Consider the following 22,367-nt stretch of genomic DNA (forward strand, 5'->3'; position numbering starts at 1 on the left):
TTTATGCAAAAGGCCAATTGTCCTTTCTTTTCTTTCGTTCTGTCTCTCTTTCTGGCCTGGTTTGTTTTCTGAAATGTGAGAAGCAAAGCAATTTGAATGGAGCTAAAAGAAAAGAAAAACAAAACAAAAACAACCAACAAAACAAAAAAATCCCAAACAGTCATGCAAGTGAATATTTAAAAATAAATAAAAAGAATTCACAAGACTAGTGCCATGAAACCTGAGTGATTAAATAAAAATAATGTAATAATAATAATAATAATAATAATAATATATACGACACTAAGCAAAGACAATAAAGATGAACTTACTCAAAGGCACATTCATACTTGGCCTTGCACAGTGTAGGGCCTCAGAGATTTCATGTGTCTATGTTACACAGTTATATAATCAGTTACAAGCTGTTTTATTTAGTAGCAAGAGAGAAAATATAATGGTTATATGGGTGTGCCATGACCTAGTTTGCTAGGACAAAGATGGATTCCAGGAAGAGAAGAGAGGAGGAAAAAAAGCACAGCTTAAGCTTTTAAAAAAATATATCAAAGGGTTATGATCCAACATTTCATCTTCCTTCTTCTGAAATTCCTGTACACAGAAACACTGTAATGTGTTCAATAGTCCATAAAAGATGATGATGATGAGGAGGATGATGATGATAAAGAAACCAAGCTTTTTAGATCCCTTTTAGAAACAAAAGGAAGCCCATTTTGGACCATGGAGCTCCAGCTTGTTGGGAGAAAATGGCCGCGCTGATGTTCAGCCCTTTCTGCTGTCTGTTGGAGGGACTGGCGCGCGACGCTCTAATAGCGCAAGCCGACATGGTGCTGAGCGCTGATTGGTCAGAACGGAAAAGCGCCGTTAACCAGGCAACTGCCCGACACCGAACACCGACACGCGCAGACACGTTTATACACACGCTTATAACGTGAAAATACAGCTAATTAACATCTAACACATATTAATAACAACTTAAGGTTTTCACACGCTTTTTAGTTTGTTCTTTGTTTATTTTTACGCACAAACCGACTTCCGGGATTGACGGAAACACACTATTTCTACAGCTTTCTTTTTTTGTTGTTGAGTTTGTGGGGGGGGAAAAAAACGTCAGTGAAACACGAAACAGTTTAATCTATGAAACAAACGCAATCGTGTCCCCGGGCTCAGCCTTCTCTGTATCACCCGGACCCCCGTGTCCATCTTGTATTTTCGATGTAAACGCAGCACGCACATTCGACTCTGCTCCGCGTATAATTGTTGTTTATTTGTTTTGTTTCCGGAATGACCACAACCAAGCTCAGTTTCACGATCGAACACGCATTATTACACGCACACACACGCGCGTGTCCGACGATTAGTTTGTATTCACACCGCGTCACCTGTATTGTATAGCATAGTATTTGAGCGAACGTCGTGTCGAATCTGCGCCGCCGAAAAAGCAGACTAGCGCTCCATAGTGGTGTATTGTGGGAGAGACCCAGAGAGAGAAAGCCCAGGCTAAAGAGAGAGAGACACACACACAATATGTGTTGGCTCGCAAAAAAAGAGGCAGTATCTTCTCGAAGCAAAATGTAATGTAAAATCAAGCGAACGAGCACACGTATTGATTGGAAAACTACTCGATCGGACACATTAAAATGTCCAGACCCGGAGAGAGAAGCAGAGGAGATGAAGATCACGGCAAAAGGCAGAGTTCAAGTAAGCTCTCTCTATTTTTTTCTCCTCTCTTCGTTCCTGTGTGTGTTTCGGTGACTGGGGGGACGCTTTTGAAAGCTTCGTGTGTGTATATGTTTAGCATTAATCCACGCGCACGAGTTGACTAAACCGTGAGTGTGTGTGTATTTGTGTGTGTGTGTTTGTGTGTGTGTTTGCGTTCACCGACGCAGGTTTGGCGAACGGCGGCACGGAGAGCAGCTCGGCGGAGAAGCGGAGAGAGCACCACTGGAGAAGTTACAAGTTGATTATTGACCCGGCGCTCAAAAAGGGCTCACACAAACTCTACCGATACGATGGACAACATTTCAACATACCGGTGAGACACACATACTCGCACAGCAAAAACACACAGCAAACACACAGCATACACACCGCGCGTGACCGTGGACTTGCTCCTGGATTGTCCCTGGGTCCCCGTGTCTTCTACTTTAATAGGTGTTAAGTAAACCCCCGGTATTTATCCCAATCAACCCCTGAAGGACAGGACAGGACAAGACGTGTGAGGTGAGGTGAGATGAGATGTGTGTGTAATGTTTGTGGTTTTTATTTCTCCGCAGAATCCCGGGATCCCCCCGGTGGACATGGTCAGGGACCCACGGATCGGTCGCTTGTGGACCAGGTACAAGGAGACCGACCTGCCCGTGCCCAAGTTTAAGGTGGGACACTCATACACACGCACATGTTTATAGTGACACTAAGACACGCGCGCGCGTACCTGCAGATCAGCGATGGCATGCTCGCGGGTCGCCATAGTAACGCTCCAAACCGCAAGCTTCAAACCATTGGGAATTCCGTGTGTGTGATGGAGAGAGAGAAGAGAGAGAGAGAGAATAAAATTATTATTAGTAGTAGTAGTAGGTACTAATAGTAGTAGTAGTAGTAGTAGTAGTTGTATTAGTATTAAGTTGCTAAATAAGTTGTACACACTGGGATTTTGTGCTCTTTTGTGCATGTGTATAGATATATAAGGTACAAGTGTTTTGTGTTTACAAGCCAATTTATGCGTTTTAAAGTAATCATTAATGTATCTTTATACACGGGTGATTTCTTTGTTAATTAATATTTTAAAAAGAAAAGTTTAAAACCTTTTCTATGTATCGAGACCCATGGGACACCTTGTGTGTGTGAGTGTGTTCTCGCTCCACGTGCATAAACAGAACAGTGTGTGTGTCTGAAGTGTGTGTGTAAACACGTCCATTGATAAACTCTGAACAGATTGATGAATGCTACATCGGGCGCGTGCCTCCGAAGGAGGTGACATTCGCGAGACTCAACGACAACATCCGGGAAGGCTTCCTCACCGACATGTGCCAGAAATACGGCGAGATCGAGCAGGTGGAGATTCTGTACAACCCGAAAACCAAGAAGCACCTGGGCATCGCAAAAGTGGTGTTCGGGACAGTGAAGGCGGCCAAGGACGCGGTGCAGAACCTGCACAACACCTCGGTGATGGGGAACATCATCCACGCAGAGCTCGACCCGAAAGGTAAGAGCGGTGACACGGCCACGGTGTACGGTTTGATTTGGAATGGCCCGCACGTCACGATCGGTTGCTTGGTAACCGCCGTAAACGCTGCTGCACGTGGCTGTCAGCGCGCGCTCTCTCTCCCTCTCCCTGCTTTATTATTACATCTTAGAAAACAAGTTCCTTTATATTAACTAAACACAAACTGTTTTTTGCTCTTAGATGTGTTTTGTATGTATAATGAAAAACGAATAAAGCTAAATAAAAAAAAGTAGAAATGACAGATAGATGTCCCCATTGCATGTTGTAAATATTATATATTTATATTTTTTTCCTAGATATCTGATTAATGTGTGTTGTAGGAGTGTGTGTGTGTGAGGTGTGTTGGTTTGATTTAAAAAAAATTCTGTTAGAAATTGCTTCCCATTGCGCGTTCTCTCTCTTTCTCTCTCTCTTTTTCTCTCTCTCTCTTTCTTAAAGCGACAGAGACCAGTTAATCATACATATGTCAGTTTGGCTCTCTACAGACAGTAGCATACAAACCCTGGAAAAGTTATGTTCAGAAGTCCATTTTTTTATTGGCCCAATTATGTGGAAGCAGTAAAATAAACTTATAAGACAAAATACTTAAAATAATGAGGGTGCATAAGACTTTGCACAATATTGTTTATATATATATAAACAATATTGTGCAAAGTACAATATTGTTATATATATATATATAACAATAATATTGTTTATATATATAAAAAATGTAGGTTGTATGTGTATGTGTGTAAATGTATATAAATGTATACACACTACAACATGAAAAAATACATGCACAATAATATCATAGTCACATGATAGGATTAACAATGGAGCAACTACTGACATCTTAAGAGGAAACACACTACTACACACTGCTTCCATAATTGAATTTAAGTAAAAAAAAAGAAAAAAAAGGCAAAGATAACAACTTGAAGTGTGTATTCAATTGTTTTTGGCCCCTCTGTATATTCAGTAGCTTTTTTTTGCCTAAATGACCTAAAATTATTTTTCCCCGCACAAAGTATTGTAAATCTAATGCAAACAAATATAATGCAAAATGCCATAGCTGTAACAACAGCAGCAATATACTAAAAGCAATAAGTTAAATTATTATATTATTACCATGCAATGTTGCATGTTTTATCTTTCCCAGCTGTATTTAATAAAACAAACTAATTTCCACTACTAGAGATTTCCATAAAACTGAGACAAATTTTGATGGAGTCCTTATTCCTGTTACAAAATGCGTGTACTAAAAAAAGAACTGATGTGACCTGAAAGGTGTACTGCAGAGAACCAACATGGTTTTAAAGGAGATTTTAAAATGTTTTTACCATCCTCCTGCTTTTTGAGTAATTTTGAATGCTTTTCCTTTTGTTTCGAAGTGTTTTAGCTTTGCAGAAGTAATTTAAGATGAACTATATCCGCAAACATCAGACATTTAAAAATGGTGTGTCCTGCCTGTGTGTGTGTCTGATCTCTGCTCTTACCTGCCCAGGTGAGAATCGGCTACGCTATGTCCAGCGACTGATAAACGGGACCTTCACACCCCTGACAGTGCCAGTAGGAGATGAGGAGCCGTGTGAAGTTTCACCACGCAGCCTGGCCGAAGCGCTTCTGGTAAACATCTGTTAACTTTTATTACTCTAAAAGTATAGTACAGTAGAACCTTGGATTACGAGCATAATTCATTCCGGAAGTGGGCTTGTGTTTTAAAATACTCATAAATCAAAGTTTTCGAATTTCCCTATAAGAAACAATGGTTCGTTCCACAGCCAAAAAAAAAATACATAAAAATAATTAGCATAAAATATAAAGTAAAAATAAAACAAATTATCCTGTACTTTACCTTTTAAAAAAGTTAAATTAAATCCCGAAAGATAAGTGTTTCCGTTTGTGCGCGCAGACGCTGTGTGTGTGTGAAGCTAAAGTAAGGAGCCCCTCCCCTCTCCCCCTTCTCGTTTTACACAGTTACCCTCCACTCATTTCACACACACAGATTCACACAACGTAAACACTGATTTTTTTAGAAAAATAAACAAGAGATCTCTCTAATGAAACACAATTGAGTTACACTCCTGAAATCACTGCTGTAAGGTAAAAATAAAACAAATTAACCTGCACTTTAGCTTTGAAAAGAATCACGACGAAGAATGTGTGTATCTGTAAAGGCGATGGATCTTTAACCTCTCCAATAAGACTTTCTTTTGCTTTATGTGCACACACGTGTGTTATAATAAACAGTTTACGCGTGCTGTACACACACGCATACAGACAAAAAATAAGATATATTTTTCACACACACACATGGTCACAGTGTTATAGTAAACAGTACATGCGTGCATGGATGTTAATTATATCAGTGACATACGAGCATTAAGACCCAGCAGATTCCGCAGCGCAAGAATTATGTTCGCCTGACGCTCGGCGTCAAAACAAGAAGCTCATGCGTGATACATGATACTTTATACTCGTTCGTTTTCCAAGTCAAAATTTCTGCTCGTCTTGCGGAACACTCGCAAACCATGTTACTCGCAATCCGAGGTTTCACTGTAAGGATAAAATGCTGCTTATATGAATATAGGATTGTCCAGCATGTGTTTGGTTACTGTTTCAGTGTTTACTTTCTTTGTAAAAGTGGAGGCAGAGTAAACAAGTTAATCTGTTATCAGGAGAAATAATGGGTTTTATGTAGATTATAACTTAAATTATTAAACAACAATAATTCTCCGGTGTTCATGGGATTCAGTTTAGCTAATAGAGTTTCAGCTTTGACGACACCAGATTTATGCTACCAGTAGAAATATGCACAGCTGTAACTCATAACTTTGAACCAGCAAGAACCAGCTTTCAGCAGTTTTACATTTTAAGTCCGCTTTAAATTTTTCGTTTCTTATTTGCATCCACTGCATAACAGGCTTCTTACGCCATGCCTCAGCCTTACAGTGAAATTTACATAGCAGCACCCTCTGGTGGTTCCGCATCTGCTCGGTACGAAAAGTGACCAGTGGTCCGTGTTTCATTTTTGTTTATATGGTTTTATTACGTTATTTGGGTATTAATTGTGCACATCTCAGTGTTATAAACACAGTACATGCAGTAAAAAATACACGGAGTAATCCATTTGAACCACAGCTCATGTATACATATTTTAACCTTTTTCAGTTTGTTTATGATTTCTTGGTGTGCATCACGAAAATCAAAAATACCCTGAATTTAATTTAATTCGATTCTAAGGTGCTATGCATTAAAAAGCAGCAAAGTAACAAGCACATTTGTAGCTTTCACTTTGTAGTTTTTATTTTACTTTGGTGCTAATTACATTCTGTGTGTGCTTTGTTTGTGTGTATAGTCCTGTGAGCCGCTACGCCGTCTCTCTGAAAGCGGGTCCACTAGCACAAGCACCCCGCTCTCCATAGACACTGCGTATTCAAGTCTTCGACAGGACGCTACGCCCCAATCCCAGACGACTCCCATCACGCCCCGCCCATCTGGCACACCCTTCTCTCAGGACTCGGCCTACTCTGGCAGGCAGGCTACGCCCACCTTCCAGCGCTCCCGTAGGCACGAGACTAAATTCCAAGACGCATACAACCGCCGTCCGGAGAGACATTATGTCCATGGGGGTTACCGTGGCAATGCAGAAAAGCCAAACCCGCCGCCTGAAGCACCACCTCCACCTGTCACACCCAATTTTAAGCCCGCATTCTCCCCATACCAGCCGCCCATGCCACCTGTTTACCCCTCTGCCGAGCCACAGTTTCACCCCTCGGATTACAGACACCCCCCACCTCAAGCCCCGCCCCCAACTACACCTGAATTTCACCCGGAACCGCCTCCTATGCCCGAGGAAGCACGACCTGCCACGCCAACATGCCCTTCCCCTTCCCCGGGCACACCCACCCTGGAGGCAGAGCGGCACAGTCTGGACTCGCGTATTGAGATGTTGTTGAAGGAAAAACGTACAAAGTTGCCTTTCCTGAGTGAAGGCGGAGACTCGGATGGAGAGGTGCGCATGGAGGGCAGTCCCATCTCCTCCTCCTCCTCTCAGCTATCTCCTATCCCACCTTCCTCTGCCGCTGTACGCACACCCCGTCCACCAAGCACTGGCCTCGAGGATATCAGCCCCACCCCACTGCCCGACTCCGACGATGACGAGCCCATCCCAGGAACTGCTTCCGCCGTGCTCCAACCACAGAGCGCCTCGCCATCAAATACGCACAATGTGGGTGGGCCACATACCCCAACTGACAAAGTGGATACGGTAAGGCATGAGTTCCATGTTAGATCTCGAGGATTTTTAAATATATGGCATTCAGATTTATTATTATTATTTATCATCTAATTTATATCCATCAAAGCACATGTTTTTATCATGGGTGTCTCTCTGTGCTATGGAGCAGTTAGGTTATAAGTCTTTTTTCTTTTTTAAATATGTGACAGAATTGTACTTTTTTTTTTTTTGAAGTACGATACATTTCAAGACCAAAAGATTTGATGTCATCGGCGGGCACCTTTAGCTTTCCCTGCTGCTAAATTGCAAAAAAAAAATGTTATCGTGTAGGTCTGAATCTCAGAAATAAAATAAAATTTTAGCACTTTTAGAAACATCTGTTTATGGTTACTTGAGTATTGCATAGCACTACTTTTTAGTATTTTATAAAAATGTATCCTGATTCTTGAAAAATTTTACTATAGTTGCTTCCACTTCTAATGCTAAATTAGAATATATATATGCTATATTATATATATTATATATATATATATATATATATATATATATATAAGCAGTTCAAAATGATTCAAAATGATTTTGTCTAGTAGTGATGGGGATGTGAATCATTTTAGTGACTCGGTTCTTTGAATCTCGTTCATCAAATTGAACGAATCTTTTTTTTTTGTTGAGTCATTTAGTTCATTTCGTTCTTTTGATCAGAAATAAAATAGAATGTTGCATTTTTCAATAAAAAGACCCCAATACGTCCACATACACAAATTTTGGCTAAGGTTCCAATAATGAAAATATTACAATGCAGCTAAGGACATATAATAATAAACAGAATGAGTAGCTCACCTCTCATATCTTCCAGTCTGAGTCGTTCGTTATTTTAAATCTATTGCACCGCATAACGTCTATGGGAGTCACGTGACCAAGCAACGAACAACTCGGGACTTGAAGACTCCGAGGAGCATTCTGTTTCCTGTGTACACTAGTGTCTAGCATGTCATGTCCTTTACCATAAAAGTCTTGTAACCTTATGCAGTTCAGGAGAAAGTGTAAAATATATTTAATAGTCTGTTTGGTTATAAATATATACTATATTTAGTTAAAGTTGTTTTAAGTCTGTGTGGTCAGTTATAAGATGTAAAAAAAAATCAAATCGGTACTGAACAAGAAAATTGCAATGAGTGCATCTCTAATTACATGTAGCTTGAGGCAGGTCATGAATGGCGAGTGTGACAGATCGCGGCGTGTGTGTGTGTGTGTGTGTGTGTGTTTAAATAAGGAGGGCTTTAGGACCTGGCGGAAACGCAGCAGTTGGTGTAGGAAGTTGTGAAATCTGCCTGAAAAGCAGCGCTGTACAGAACTGAAGATAAGATCACAGACATGTGCTGCTCCAGCATTCTTTGTGAATAATATAAGACGTACATGAGTATGAGGTTATAAACATAAATTTGGCAGCAAATCAGATGTGAGCTAATTAAGAGAGAAATTTTTTATCTGATGAAAAAAATGATACAGATTTTCTTTCACCAAGAAATCACATGTGACTAAGGAGATCTGTCATTATAACTGTGCTGTATCAGTCTTGTCGCAGCTTATAGCTCAAGCTCTGGTTGCTGTACTTTTGCCTTTTGGTGTCTCTGTATGAAAACAAAATGATAAAACCTTAGAAATTAAAAAAAAAGAAAAAATCTTCCAGAAGATGATCGATATAAGGACAGTATCCTATAAGCTATGGCACAACTATGTTTATTCTGATGTATGAGTATGTGGCTAAATTCAGACATGGTACATTTTAATCGCTGAGTGCTATGTATAACTAAAGGTGCTTGTGGGTATAAATGAGCGTTTACACTTCACACTCACTTCATGTTTGTGAGCAGAGTTGAGCAGGGCACTTTCGGTTCCTCTCTACCACATCAGGGTGTTGCTGGAGGGAAGACAATGCTCGGCCGTTTAGTGCTACACTTCCTGTAGAGCTGGAGCGGCTGCATTTCTGCCTCCCCTACATGCTGTTCATTGTAGTATCCGAGCCCCCAAAGTGTGTACTCTCAACAAACATGCTCTACTTGTTTTTTAATTCATTCAGTGGTTTTTTTTTTTTTTTTTAATTAAGCTGTGGACTGTGAGACTTTTTATAGACCTATTTAATTCTAAAATAAATTACACACACCTGTGTAATTTAAATGAATAGTTGAACTGGCCAATACCACTGATAACGCATTAATAATAAAATCTACACGAGATACAGTACCAGTTAAACCAGGACACAAGTTTGGATTTATTTTCTACTTTCTTCAACAATACTGGATTTTTTTTATTTATTAAAAACTATGAAACAACACATATGGCATTAAGTAGTTGATTAACAATAGCCCCAGCATCAGTCAGTACCTATTTTAGGACACAGAGCTTAGCTGTTATGGAATAGTTCTACAAGTTCTTCAAAAACCGATCAAGCTCCATGAAAGCAGGACTAAAACTTACCTCTGCTGCTGCTGCAGAGGAGAAGTTACCAGCCTCAAAAATCACCAATTAGCAATCGGTACCTCAAATTAGAGCCATTATAAAGCCTTTACAACGCATAAGTAGCAGACACATCTCAACATCTCTAATAAATGTTTAAAGGAGATTATTGCATATTTTGGACGCCTTCCGCATCATTTTACAGTGTAGAAAGAAATAAAAATCAGAAACATCCATGGAGTTGTGTTCAAACTTTTGATGGTAGTGTACATGAATTAAAAAATAATTTCATACGACTGAGCAGTTATGGGACTTGGCTCAAGGGCCCAGCAGTATTCGTTTAGCAGGGCCTGGGGATTGAACCCATAATGATCTGGTCAAAAGTCCAATGTCTTATCCAGACATTATCTAGACCACAAGAAAATTTTTTATTCTTCACAGTCTGCTGAGGCTCCCAGGACCACTGCTATAAAGAAGTACAATTTCTTTATTTGTATTTCTTTATATATTATATATATATATATTTTTTTAAGCATTAGTGGTCGTTGTGTTGAACCTGAAACCAGTCTACTAATACATTGCCTTGAATTTTCATCATTAAGACATTTAAGACTTGTCCTGGCTTCGCTAATGCTGAAAACCTTAAACCGTTCTGTCAAGCTCTGTCATAACAGTTCTCCTGAATGTATATATGTTCTCTCAGATGGGGAAGAACGCACTCTTTTTAAGACCAAACACTAATTTTGTAAAAATTGTCCATAAACAGGCACAAAATGAAAAATAATTTAATTCAGGAGGAACTCTGTAACTGTTGAGTCGTTAGGCATGCTGTCTGAGTTCAGCCTGCGGCCACATTAAAATCTCATTAACATAAGCTTTAGCTCTGGTTGTGAAGAGAATGACATCATACAACACAATATGGCTCATAAATATACTTCACGCGTATCGTATACTGTGTATTTATTAAAAATGTGCTATATTTAATCAGTTATGCCATTTAATTGAACTTTTGTTGTTTGATATTAAATGATTTATTGAATCAGTTTTGAATTGATTCACATTTAAAATTATGAACTTTGACTAAATAACCCAAAGTTTTTTATTTTAAATATACCAATAAAAGTTCTAAATAAACTTGCAGACAACTTATCTTTCTTTCCCTCTCCATCCTTAGGGTAACCAATCGTCAGGGGAGGATATGGAAATCTCTGATGATGAGATGCCAGGCACGCCCCTCTCCAGCGACTGCACTAAGGCCATTGTAGTGAACTCGGCCGTGTCTCCGATAACCCCTCAGTCTATGCCGCTCCCACCGCCTGGCTTCCCCCCTCTACCTCCTCCCCAGCCTGCGTACCCCATGCACCCTGCTCACTTGCCCCACCATCTCGCTGCCCCACCACCAATGTTGCCCCCAATGCACCCGTACCCACCGGGCATGATGACCATGATGCCCGTGGACCTGATGAGCTGTTTGCCGCAGTGGGGCATGGGGCACATGTCATTCCAAATGCAGACGCAGATGCTGAGCCGCATGGCCCAAAACCAGCGTACCTTCACTTACCAGCAGTTTCTAGGTGGAACGACAGCAGCAAGCGCAGGTGCCATGCAATTTGCTGGTTCCTACCCACCCTTGTCCATGGTAAGCACTCCCGGGGGTGGACACGGGCAGCCCTGGCCTTTACCCAGCATACCCAAGTTTAACCCGTCAGTGCCACCACCGGGTTACGAGCCAAAGAAAGAAGACCCGCACAAAGCCACGGTGGACGGTGTGCTAACGGTTATCGTCAAAGAGCTGAAGGCCATCATGAAGAGAGACCTCAACCGCAAGATGGTGGAAGTAGTGGCTTTCAGGGCTTTCGATGAATGGTGGGAGAGGAAGGAGCGCTCTGCCAAGGTGAGCGTACTGTCACGTATCGTTAAATAAATATTTGACTTATTCTGTAGTAAAAGAGGAAGAAACACTCGGCAACCAAAAAATATATATATTTACAGATATGTTCATTAGTGGAATGAAGTCATTGAAATGAGTTATTTAACATTATAAATTGTTAAAGAAAGAAAGATAGTACTGATAAAAGATTTTTGCAAAGCGCCGATATTAGAGACTCCCTCCGTATGAGATTAACATCTTACAGAAATAAGAAATGTGGTGCTTATATTCTAGTGTTTTAATAGAGCCGTGTGATTTATTTAATTGAGTTATTATTGGTTGAGGCGATTAATTGAATCGGGTCAGTTTTCGATTCAGAATCGATTCACACATTTTTACATTATTCAATAAACGTACCAATATTAAATGTATGTAAAGTTGACAAAATCCTTAAAAATATGCCACAGCTTTTTCAGAAAATACAAAACGCTTGCATTTTCGACAAATACTTGTATTTTGCGAGAGTACCGAATCTTCTTCTTTTAAGTTCATGGGTGATTGGTGCAATACTGCCACCTGCTGGAATGAAGTGTGGAGCAGGAAATCAGCGAGTAAAAACGATTATCGCTTTGTTTGAGATGTGAGGTTTAAACAATTAAGAACACAAACTACATAACATTTTTACGCTTATTAGATACTTTTAGTCACCATATTATCTTTAGCCCAAAGCTTCTTATACATGTATGCATTATTATGTACAAAACCACTATTTCCGAACATACCTTTAAAAATAAATAACATTACAACAGAATATATGCATGCCTGTAAAGAAAGCAACATATTACATGACAGACCAGTTTTCAGAAGGAAAAAAAAAAACTTACGCTCCTGGGTTTTGCATGAAAATACTAAGGAACAAGGTTCAGGTTGTTTTACTTACAGCGCTGTGCAGAAGTCTCAGGCACATACAAAATGTAAAAAATACCATAAGAAAAGATCCCTTTTACTGAGCGTGCTGGAGAATGAGTTTATACAATTATTTACTATTTAATACGAAAACCAGCAGCCCGCATTAGGGTAACTGGTCATTTACTGATAGATGGTCTTTCTTATAACATGTTGCTTTCTTTACATGTATTTGAATATTCATCTGTAATGTTATTTGTTTATAAATTTTTTGGTTATGATTGCAAATATTAAATGTTTTTGTAAATATTTATCCAAGCATTAAAAAAAACATGTACAACAAAATTAGTGGAAAAAAAGGCGCCTATAAGACTTTTGCAAAGCATTGTAGCTTCTTAAAATAAATCTAGCAGAAAACATTTGCTATTAAGTCAAATCGACATGAAAATCACAATTCACAAAAATCTGAATTAAGTTGATGAAGTATGATTCACAGCTTTAGTGTTTGATGTCTTTTTTCAATATTTAGTTTTATCCCAAAAAAAGAAAAAGCAAACAAAGTTTGAAGGACAAAGTTTCGGAGAAGCCTTTAGGACACGGGAGAGACACTCCTGTGAGAAAGTGTAGGAGTTTACACTTTCCTTACACGGATAAGCGGTGTGTGTGTGTGTGTAAAGATAGAACGGGAGAGATAAAGGTAAAGAATGACTGCTTATCATTGTTATCATGTTATTTTAGGCAACATCTACCCCAGTGAAGACAGGTGAGGGTAAAGAGGACGATAAGGAGCGAGTGAAACCGAAAGAGACGCTGTCAGCCAGTCTTCTGGAGACGTGGGGTAAAGGCGATGGACTTGGGTTTGAGAGCATGGGTCTGGGAATCGGCTTGCGAGGTGCGATCCGCCTTCCGTCCTTCAAGGTATGGATCATTCTGTGTGTGCGTGTGCGTGATACATGCACATGTCTTCTTCAACAGAAAAAAATAGAAGACATAGTGTCAGACTTGGTAGTTTACAGTAATGAAGAACATTGTGTGTCTTCCAGGTGAAGAGGAAAGAGCCTCCAGACCCGGTCTCTACAGGAGAGAGTAAGAGAGCTCGGCCATCCACGCCTGTAGACGACGAGCTGGAGGATGAAGGTAAGAGTGACCTCATTCTCTAGCACAGATCATTTCAATTAGTTCAGTTTAAGTGATGCTTAAACCACAGCTAGTGTTTAAAAAGGGGTCTGGCAGCTTGAGTAATATCTAAGGCATCTAAGGAACAAGTCTAGGGCAGAAACACTTGACACAGGCTTAGCTGAAACACAACACAGTAGAAAGTTTGCCTGGTAATAATAACAGTATCGTTCAGTATGTGCTGACCTAGCGTATGTTTTTAGAGTCAGAAAGAGCAGACGCCCCGTCAGACGGCACCCGGGTAGACGATACATCGTCCACCAAGCGGAGGCACGCCCGTCCAGTGGAGCTGGACAGTGAAGGTGAGGAGGAAGAGGATGAGGAAGAGGACGAAGAAGAGGAGGAGACTGGCAGGGAGGAGTCGTCCGTGTCCGAGCGAGAGGATGAGGCTAATGTAGAGGTCTCGGAGAGACTGCCCTCTAGCAAGGTGAGAGTTATTTATCGCAAACCACATTCTGCCACATACAATGTCTTTAAAAAGTACTAAAACAACAAGGCCAGTTATTATCGTGAAGACATTCTGGTTAAAGATGAGACAATCGATTGGGGTTTCAGTGATATTTTGTTTTCTTCTGGAGAGGAGCGTATAATTAATATTTTTATCTGTATAATATATTTAGGAGCTGCAAGAAAACCTTTTACTGCGTATCAAACTGCATGTCTCATGATATTTAGTACTGTACCATGTGGATTGGGACACTACTCATGCCTGTGTCTCCTCTCAGCGTCTGATCTGCTTATTGGCATTTTGCAGGAGACAGAAAAGGAAGACGATGAAGACAGGAGCGAGTCCGAGAGTGAGAGCAGTTCTTCGGACTCGTCTGATGAAGGTACAAAGCGAGTTAGAGGGAGTTATGGAAAAGTTAATTGCTTTGAAGTTCTTAAGGTATTCATAGTCATCTTTACCTGAAAATGTCCAATTTCTCCCAAATGTCAGAACACAAAATATTTCAAAGGTAATTCCTGATAATCAGCGTTTTTGTAGGTTTCTACATTACCGATAACGCTGAGGAGCATTTTGTTTTGTGCTAGTTCATATACAGCTGAAAAGCACCATGCAAACCAAATTAATTTTAATCTTGCATCCCCGGTCAGAACCCTCCAGCTCGTCGTCCCAGTCCGACTCGGACTCTTCTGAGAGTGACAGTTCGTCTGACTACGATTCCAGCTCAGATGAGGAAGAGGAGGAGAAGGAGGAGGGGAAAAAAGCACACGAGGTCACCATGGACACAGAAGATGAAGATAAGGAAATAGTATCATCGTCGTCTTTATCATCCTCACAGTCGTCATCCTCTGAGGAAGAGGAGGAGATGGAGAAGGCTCCCAGCACACCTGGAGCTCCTGTGGAAGAGGAGAGTGCGGTGGCACTGCCCGAGTTGGAGGAGGCGGTGGGTGGCGTCACTGCCGCTCAGGACGATCTGCGACAGCTGTCACCTAAAGAAATCAAAGGTACATTCACTTCTCTTTAGTGTTTTGCATTTATTTTCCACAAACCTCCACATATTAAATCCAAACTTCTTCATATTTCCAGCAGAAGAGTCAGACGGTGATCTGGAGGTAAGAAAGACAGAAGGCCATCTGGAGGGCGTGAGGACGCAGAGGCCTCCGACCCCACCGCGTACAGAGGAAGAGGAAGTGCCTCGAACTCCAGGTCGTGATGTCCCTACCCCTTCAGAGGCAGAGACACCCACCATTCATCTGCCCTTGCCTCCTGCTCATTCTGTCCTCCCACCCCCTCGCCTTTCGAGTGACGAGGACATTCCCCGCACACCGGGCCGTGACCTCCCTCACCGATTAAGCAAATCGCAGAGCAGTGAAACGGCACCTGCGACACCTACCATACCCGCCACACCCAACACACCCGGTGAAGCCCCGCCCACAGGAAGTAGCTTGTCACTCAGTAGCCCGTTCCCTTACCCGCTGCTTAGCGCAGGCATACCTCCCACGCCCGGTCGGGATCTAAACTTTACCCCAGTTTTCCCAGACTCCCCTGCCTCCCTTACTCTTCAAAGGAAGTCCTCATCTGAAAAACCACTTTTCAAAGAACCTGGCAGTGCCACTTCCTGTTCCTCCTCCCCGTTTCCTGTCGTTCCAGCCTCCTGTTTAGATGCTGCTACCGTGCCAACCAATCAGCACGTTCCACTCATAGAACTTTCCGTGCCCGAAGATCCTACTGCCGCGAAGAAGAAACCGGGCCGACCCAGAAAGCCCGCCGTTGTTGAACCTGAGGATGCCCCAGAAGCTCCTGAGGCCACCTTGTTGCTTTCTCCAGACCTCCCTGTAAAGGACCTGTTACCTGAATGTGAAGTATTACCAGGAGTGCTCCGAGGGTCAGATGCCTCCACAGCATCGGCTCTGAAGCCGAAGGAGGAAATGGTGGAAGTGAAACAAGAGGAAATCAAGAGGGAAATCATGGAGGAGCAGACAGTTCTCTTTGAAGAGCCGCTACAGAAAACGCGAGGTCAGAGGCGGAGCTGGGAAGAGATCCTCCTCACCATGAAGCCACCTGTAAAGTTGCCACCGAGGCCCAGCTTCAAGCTACGGTCCGATTTCGAGGAGATGACCATCCTGTATGACATCTGGAACGAAGGCATTGACGAGGAGGATGTACGCTATCTCAAAATCACCTACGAAAAAATGTTGCAGCAGGATAACGGCCACGACTGGCTGAACGACACACTCTGGGTTCCTCACCCTCATATCCTTTTAAACGCGTTAACATGCTAACAATCTGTAGTGTAGAGTTTAACTCCCACAGCTGTCTGTCATTATTTTATTTGAAAGCTTTCTTTCCATCACATACAGAAATGCATTTTAGAATTATTGCACATACTGCCTGTATCTGTGGTTGTTTCCTTAACTGCATTTCCTGCACCTACCAGCAGTGGTAGTCTGCCTTTGAGCAAGAAAAAGCGACGAGAGGACGGTATGCGCGATCATGTGACTGGCTGCGGACGTAGCGAGGGCTACTACAAGATTGACAAAAAGGACAAAATGAAATACTTGAACAGCACTCGGTTACAGTCAGACGAGCCCGATAAAGACATGCAGGTGAGTAAAACGGCTTTCGTTAATTGTAATCATTACGGTTTTATCACAATATTTAGGTGCCGATTTAATTGGTGTTGCAATTCTGACAGTCTCACAATTTTTTTTGAATAACCCGATTCGATATTAAACTTTTTTAAAATACATACTTAGCAAATAATTTGCTCCTACCACACAGGATGGTTTACATAATCTAATTTAAAGTCAGTGTGGCGATACATGAATTGTTACATACAAGAACTGTAATATGTAACTAAATCTGCCATCTCTAGTAATCATGATAGTCACTGCATCATTTGCTGACCGATTCATTTCTTTTAAACATCCGCTGACCCGTTCCTCAGGGCCGGATGATCCCAGCTCAGCCCCACGCCTCGACCCGAGCAGGTTCAGAGAGACGCTCTGAACAGCGCCGTCTGCTGTCATCATTCAGTTGCGACAGTGACCTGCTCAAATTCAATCAGCTTAAGGTGGGTTCACTCGTCCACCACACACACACACACACACACACACACACTTTAGTCACATATGTAAGTTTAAAAAAAATTTTTTACCTTCCCCAAATTTCCCCCTTAGTTCCGTAAGAAGAAGATCCGATTCTGTAAGAGTCACATCCACGACTGGGGTCTGTTTGCCATGGAACCCATCGCTGCTGACGAGATGGTTATCGAGTACGTCGGACAGAACATCAGACAGGTAAAAGCCATAAAGTGTGATTGTAACAATTATACAATTTAATTAATTAATTTATTTATTTTATTGCTAAAGTCAATGGATTGCAGTTTCAGGGTTCAGATAAATTAGAGGAATTAAAGAAAGTGTCTGTAGTAGGTGTGCATACAAACATTTGTGTGTGTGTGTGTTCGTAGGTGATCGCGGACATGAGGGAGAAGCGTTACGAAGAGGAAGGCATTGGCAGCAGCTACATGTTCCGTGTTGATCACGACACCATCATTGATGCTACAAAGTGTGGAAACTTCGCTCGCTTTATCAACCATAGCTGCAATGTGAGTCTAATATACACAAACACACACACATGCACACACTCACTGTGGGTTTCCTTTGGAACGTTGTATCTTCCACATAATAGATTCTTCAAAGAATTTTTTTTATTTCCCATTCACGCGCTTTATTTTAACCACAGACTCTCTAACCCTTGGTAACTATGGTAACCGGTGGTGACTATCTCTGCTGTGTGTGTCTGTGTGTGGAGCAGCTGATAATAACGTACCTGTTGATTATTGTGTGTGTTCAGTTGCACCAGTTTTAGAGTCTCCTTAAAACATTTCGAAGATTACAAGTTTATAATGTTATTACTGTAGTACTGTACTCTAGGGGCGACAAAAGTTTGGGTTCCACAAGGTGAAACGTTTACTGTAAAATGCCATGCTATCCAGTCTGCCTGTTAAGTTGCCCTTATAGTTTTTTACCTGTAATGGCAAACACTATTTGAAAAGCAGATGTGCTGAGAACATTCCCTGCCTTTTATCATTTTTATCCATTTTGGTACTGAGCAGGGTTTAAACACGCCAATTAGATTTTAGACCATTAGATAAGACTCTAGTATTAACTATTAAATCTTTTCCTTTTACTTACCCTTGGATCTCTTTTTTCTTTTTGTATTATTTATTTCATGTATTATGTACTTATTTATTTGGAGGAAGGAGTGGTGGCTCAGCAGTAGCTTATTAACATAGACACAGAAACAGCGGGTTTGGAGAAGGAGTGAAATGGAAGGGCGTTTCGGCTGATGCTCTGAGACCTGTGGTAATATGTTAAAGAAATAATCAAATATGGGAGTTTTTAAAGTTTCGATTTGAGAAAGTTTAGAGTACTAGATGTGCTAATGGCTTCGTTCGCGTGGAACTCGTACACACGCTTTAAAAAATGGACAGCGCCATTTGTTAAATTTTGAGAGGAACAAATGATTTTTTTTTTTAAGGTTGCTATTTTATTTTATTTTATTTATTTGTATATTTATTTATTTATTTATTTTTATGATTTCTCATTCTGTCAATTATTAGCAAGTTTAGAATACGTCTAGTGCCATCTGTGGCGGTGTTTTTTTAAATAAGGGGATTTTCATTGAAATTTTAAAGTAGCATATCTTCTCTTCTGGTGGGCCGATTGTGATGAAACAAAGCCTCTATGTTACCTCGTGAAACTCCATTAATTTGTTCAGTAGTTTCTATTTGATGTATGCACAAAGACAATCAGACTGACAAAAATTCCAAAAAAACATCTTGATGTGGTCTATTACTCATTTTGCGTCCCCCTCCCCCAAATATTCTTTTGCAAATATTTTCAACGTGTACAACCTTATATCATTCAAAATGTCTTTTAAATATTTTTGTTTAGTAATTAGTCTCTGTTTTAGCTTATATACTGTTATATAGCTCAAATAAAGTAATACATAATGTTGTACATCAATCAGCCATAGCATTAAGACCAGATAACATTAATTATCAGTTATATATTGTTGGTGACAGATACCACCACACACCGTCCGGGGTATTGCAGAGTCATGCCACGAGGGGTCAGAGCTGTTTTGGTGGCTTAAAGGACACCTACATAATATCAGACTTAATGTTTGAAGGCTTAAATTTTATGGCTGATTGACGTATGTTAAATTAATTTCTGGGACTAAGATGTGGTATTAGTTTGTGTGTTGTGTTTAGTGAGGGGCTATTCATCATATGGCCAAAAGTTTGTGCGCCTATTTCAGCTCTGGGTCCGGCCATGGACGGATGTGGCGTTGTTTAGATTTAAACTTACAATCAGTTTATCGCTGTTTTATTGTGCCACATAGTATTACCAAACTCCTCGGTCGTACGGTCGTATACAGTTGTTTAGCTTTGTGTGTCCTGAATGGTGTAACATGTTGGACCAGTTAGCCGAGCTCACTGACACTCTGTTAACGCTTCGCTCCACAGCCGAACTGCTACGCCAAGGTGATCACGGTGGAGTCTCAGAAGAAGATTGTAATCTACTCTCGCCAACCGATCAACGTCAACGAGGAGATCACCTACGACTACAAGTTCCCCATCGAGGACGAGAAGATCCCTTGTCTGTGCGGAGCCGAGAACTGCAGGGGGACGCTCAATTAACGTTACAGAGCGACAAGAAGCAGAGAGGGTGTTCGGGGGTAACACACACAAACACACACACTCACCCTCCACCCTAAACTCTGCAGTAAGAGCAGCTACGTGTGTAGGGCTTTTTATACGAATAAATCCATCCAATGATTGTTTACGATTTACACACCGGTGCTCTTTAGACCACGACATGAATTTTCTACCACTCTTCCACCGAGAGAGAAGGACGGCCACCCCAGTCACCCTTCCTGTTCCAGCCTCTACGCACAAGCTGTTGTGTAGTAGCCGGGTCTTCGCCAATCCACTTGCTTTTTTCCTGTCTTTACGGACTTTATTTCTATACTGTACGCTCAGAAGGATCCACACAGGCACAGGCCGACTAGCCGCTACACGCACACAGATTTAAACACACTACTCAAAACTTCAGGCTCGCTCACAAATTCTTCTTCAATACTTCAACAGTGTTTTATTCTTATTCCTTATTATTATTATTTTTTTCTTTCCAACACATGCTTATTTAATGCTCTTTCAAGTCATAATGCTGTGTGTTTTGTATGTTTGTGTATGTGTGCTGCCCCCTGCTGGCTGTCTACTGTAATTATCAGCCTTCAGAATTACAGCTAAATTTTTTTATTGGTAAAACAATATGGATTGACAGAGAGAGAGAGAGAGAGAAAGACCGAGACGGTTCAATAGACCAGCATTTTTGTTCAGTCTGCGTATTGCGTATCTAACTGTAATCTATTGTGATAATATGGCATTAATAGCAATTTAATATATTATCACAATAGCACATTGCAGTTGGAAGATAAAGAGCTTATGAGGAACACCAAAATATTAGATCTTATAAGACAAAGAAGGATGAAGTGTCTGCCATTTTAACCGTGTTAAACATATCGTTGATTTATCGTCCAACTGATTATCAGTTAGTGGACCTACTACAGAACAAAAGCTGGTATTTCTGTTGATTGCATCTCCTCGTTTATTCTGTACCCACAGAGCTGCTTCCATTACATCCGTTCAAGCTGAATGCTTAATGGCTAATTAAGTATTAAAACACACACAATGTATTAATCACACACATAACAGCTACAAGCGTTTTTTTCATGCTGATCTTACCTCTAGTGCTAATTTGCCACCACGTCGATGCTTGATTTCACACACTGCACAATCGTCACCTGTATAGTATTGTCTTTTGAGCTGTATTATGCTTCCTTTCTGTAAGTGATGCAACGTAGCATTGTGCTAATGAGCTAAATGCTAAGGACAGGAAGCTTTTTAAAATTGGTGCCAATTTTTCTTCCTTGGGTACATTCTAAGCAGCGCAAGCTGTTCTCCACCCTGCTGTGTTATCTCTGTACGAATATATCTATATATGTGTGTGTGAGTGTGTGTGTGTGTGTGTTCTGTTTGTAACACTAGTACTTTATTCTCTTCCATCTCCTTCCTTTTATGCTCCCATTCGGGTGGGCGTGTCTCTCTCTCTCTCCCTCCGCGTTTGTCAATATTGTACAGACGGACCGTTTGTACGAAGGATCGGGGACATTGTATCGTGATACAGTGAGATATCGAGTATCGGTGCATCTTTTTTTTTCTTTTTTTTTTTTTTACCAGCGGAACTAATCTGAGATGACGAGATATTTTTGGGAGAGCCAATGTGTCGTGTTCTCCCTTTAAAGATTGTTTCTTGTAGAAACGTCTTTTTTCTGCCGCTTTCCTTCAGTGTAAATACTCAGACTGTGAATATATAAATAAATAAGTATATATATAGATAAATATATATATATATTTTGGAGGTGAGGGCTCGCTTGGCACCACACAGAGAGCGCGTGCAGGATTTCAGCTTGTGTCAAGCTTTATTTTTTATTATTTTTTCAGTTTGTAAATTCTATGAAAGCAGTTTGCCGTGTGTGATGGAGGGAGGATGAAAATGCTGCATCAATCCCTGACTATTTATTACACAAATGTATGAAAAACAGATAATTTGACAAAAAAATAAAGGATGTTTTTTCTTTTTGAACTACTTGGTTTCTCCTAATTTCTTTTTAAATGTTATATTTTATACTAAACAAAAGGTTACCTAGAGGTTGTAGATCCTGACGCCTGCATAACACCATTACCTGCTGCTTCACAGTTTCATCAGCCTTCAGAAATGCCTGGGCAGTACAAATCGCTGAAAAGAAAAGTCAGTGCTAACTAGGATAGCTGACACAGTATACCACAGCCTTCCATGCACTGGGCCCAGCAGGCAAACAGCCCAAGGCCACTGATGTGCCCTCCAAACCCCCCTCACCCCGTCATCTGATCAACACCCATGGGATACGTCAAACAAATCCTATCCACGGAGGCTGCACCTCACAACCCAAAGCATCC

General features: G+C 41.0%; 1 protein-coding gene across 3 annotated transcripts; it reads left to right on the forward strand.

Annotated features, from left to right (window-relative positions):
• Positions 1-804: 804 nt before the first annotated feature.
• setd1ba (SET domain containing 1B, histone lysine methyltransferase a) lies at positions 805-22,008 on the forward strand. Of its 3 annotated transcripts, none has more exons than XM_053515647.1 (18): positions 808-1,695; positions 1,884-2,029; positions 2,271-2,369; positions 2,929-3,199; positions 4,707-4,828; positions 6,561-7,472; positions 11,074-11,793; positions 13,414-13,593; positions 13,719-13,812; positions 14,055-14,278; positions 14,606-14,681; positions 14,947-15,300; positions 15,383-16,548; positions 16,726-16,902; positions 17,244-17,369; positions 17,476-17,595; positions 17,769-17,906; positions 19,833-22,008. In XM_053515647.1, exons 1-18 carry the CDS (start codon positions 1,635-1,637, stop codon positions 20,004-20,006), a joined length of 5,160 nt encoding a protein of 1,719 aa, XP_053371622.1. In that variant the 5' UTR covers positions 808-1,634; the 3' UTR covers positions 20,007-22,008. The 3 variants fall into 3 exon arrangements, with proteins under 3 accessions (XP_053371624.1, XP_053371622.1, XP_053371623.1); XM_053515648.1 differs by having other exon boundaries at positions 15,386-16,548; XM_053515649.1 differs by lacking the exons at positions 16,726-16,902; positions 17,244-17,369; positions 17,476-17,595; positions 17,769-17,906; positions 19,833-22,008 and having other exon boundaries at positions 805-1,695; positions 15,383-16,699.
• Positions 22,009-22,367: the final 359 nt, after the last annotated feature.

This window comes from Clarias gariepinus, chromosome 17, assembly GCF_024256425.1.
Source record: "Clarias gariepinus isolate MV-2021 ecotype Netherlands chromosome 17, CGAR_prim_01v2, whole genome shotgun sequence".
In the NCBI taxonomy this organism is placed as follows: Eukaryota; Metazoa; Chordata; class Actinopteri; order Siluriformes; family Clariidae; genus Clarias; species Clarias gariepinus.

Excerpts from the sequence above, each read along its gene's own strand:
- setd1ba (XM_053515647.1), top strand. The coding sequence starts at position 1,635 with ATGTCCAGACCCGGAGAGAGAAGCAGAGGAGATGAAGATCACGGCAAA. Across the intron at positions 1,696-1,883 it reads CGGCAAAAGGCAGAGTTCAA|GTTTGGCGAACGGCGGCACG; the intron begins GTAAGCTCTCTC and ends TCACCGACGCAG. Across the intron at positions 14,279-14,605 it reads AGAGACTGCCCTCTAGCAAG|GAGACAGAAAAGGAAGACGA; the intron begins GTGAGAGTTATT and ends GGCATTTTGCAG.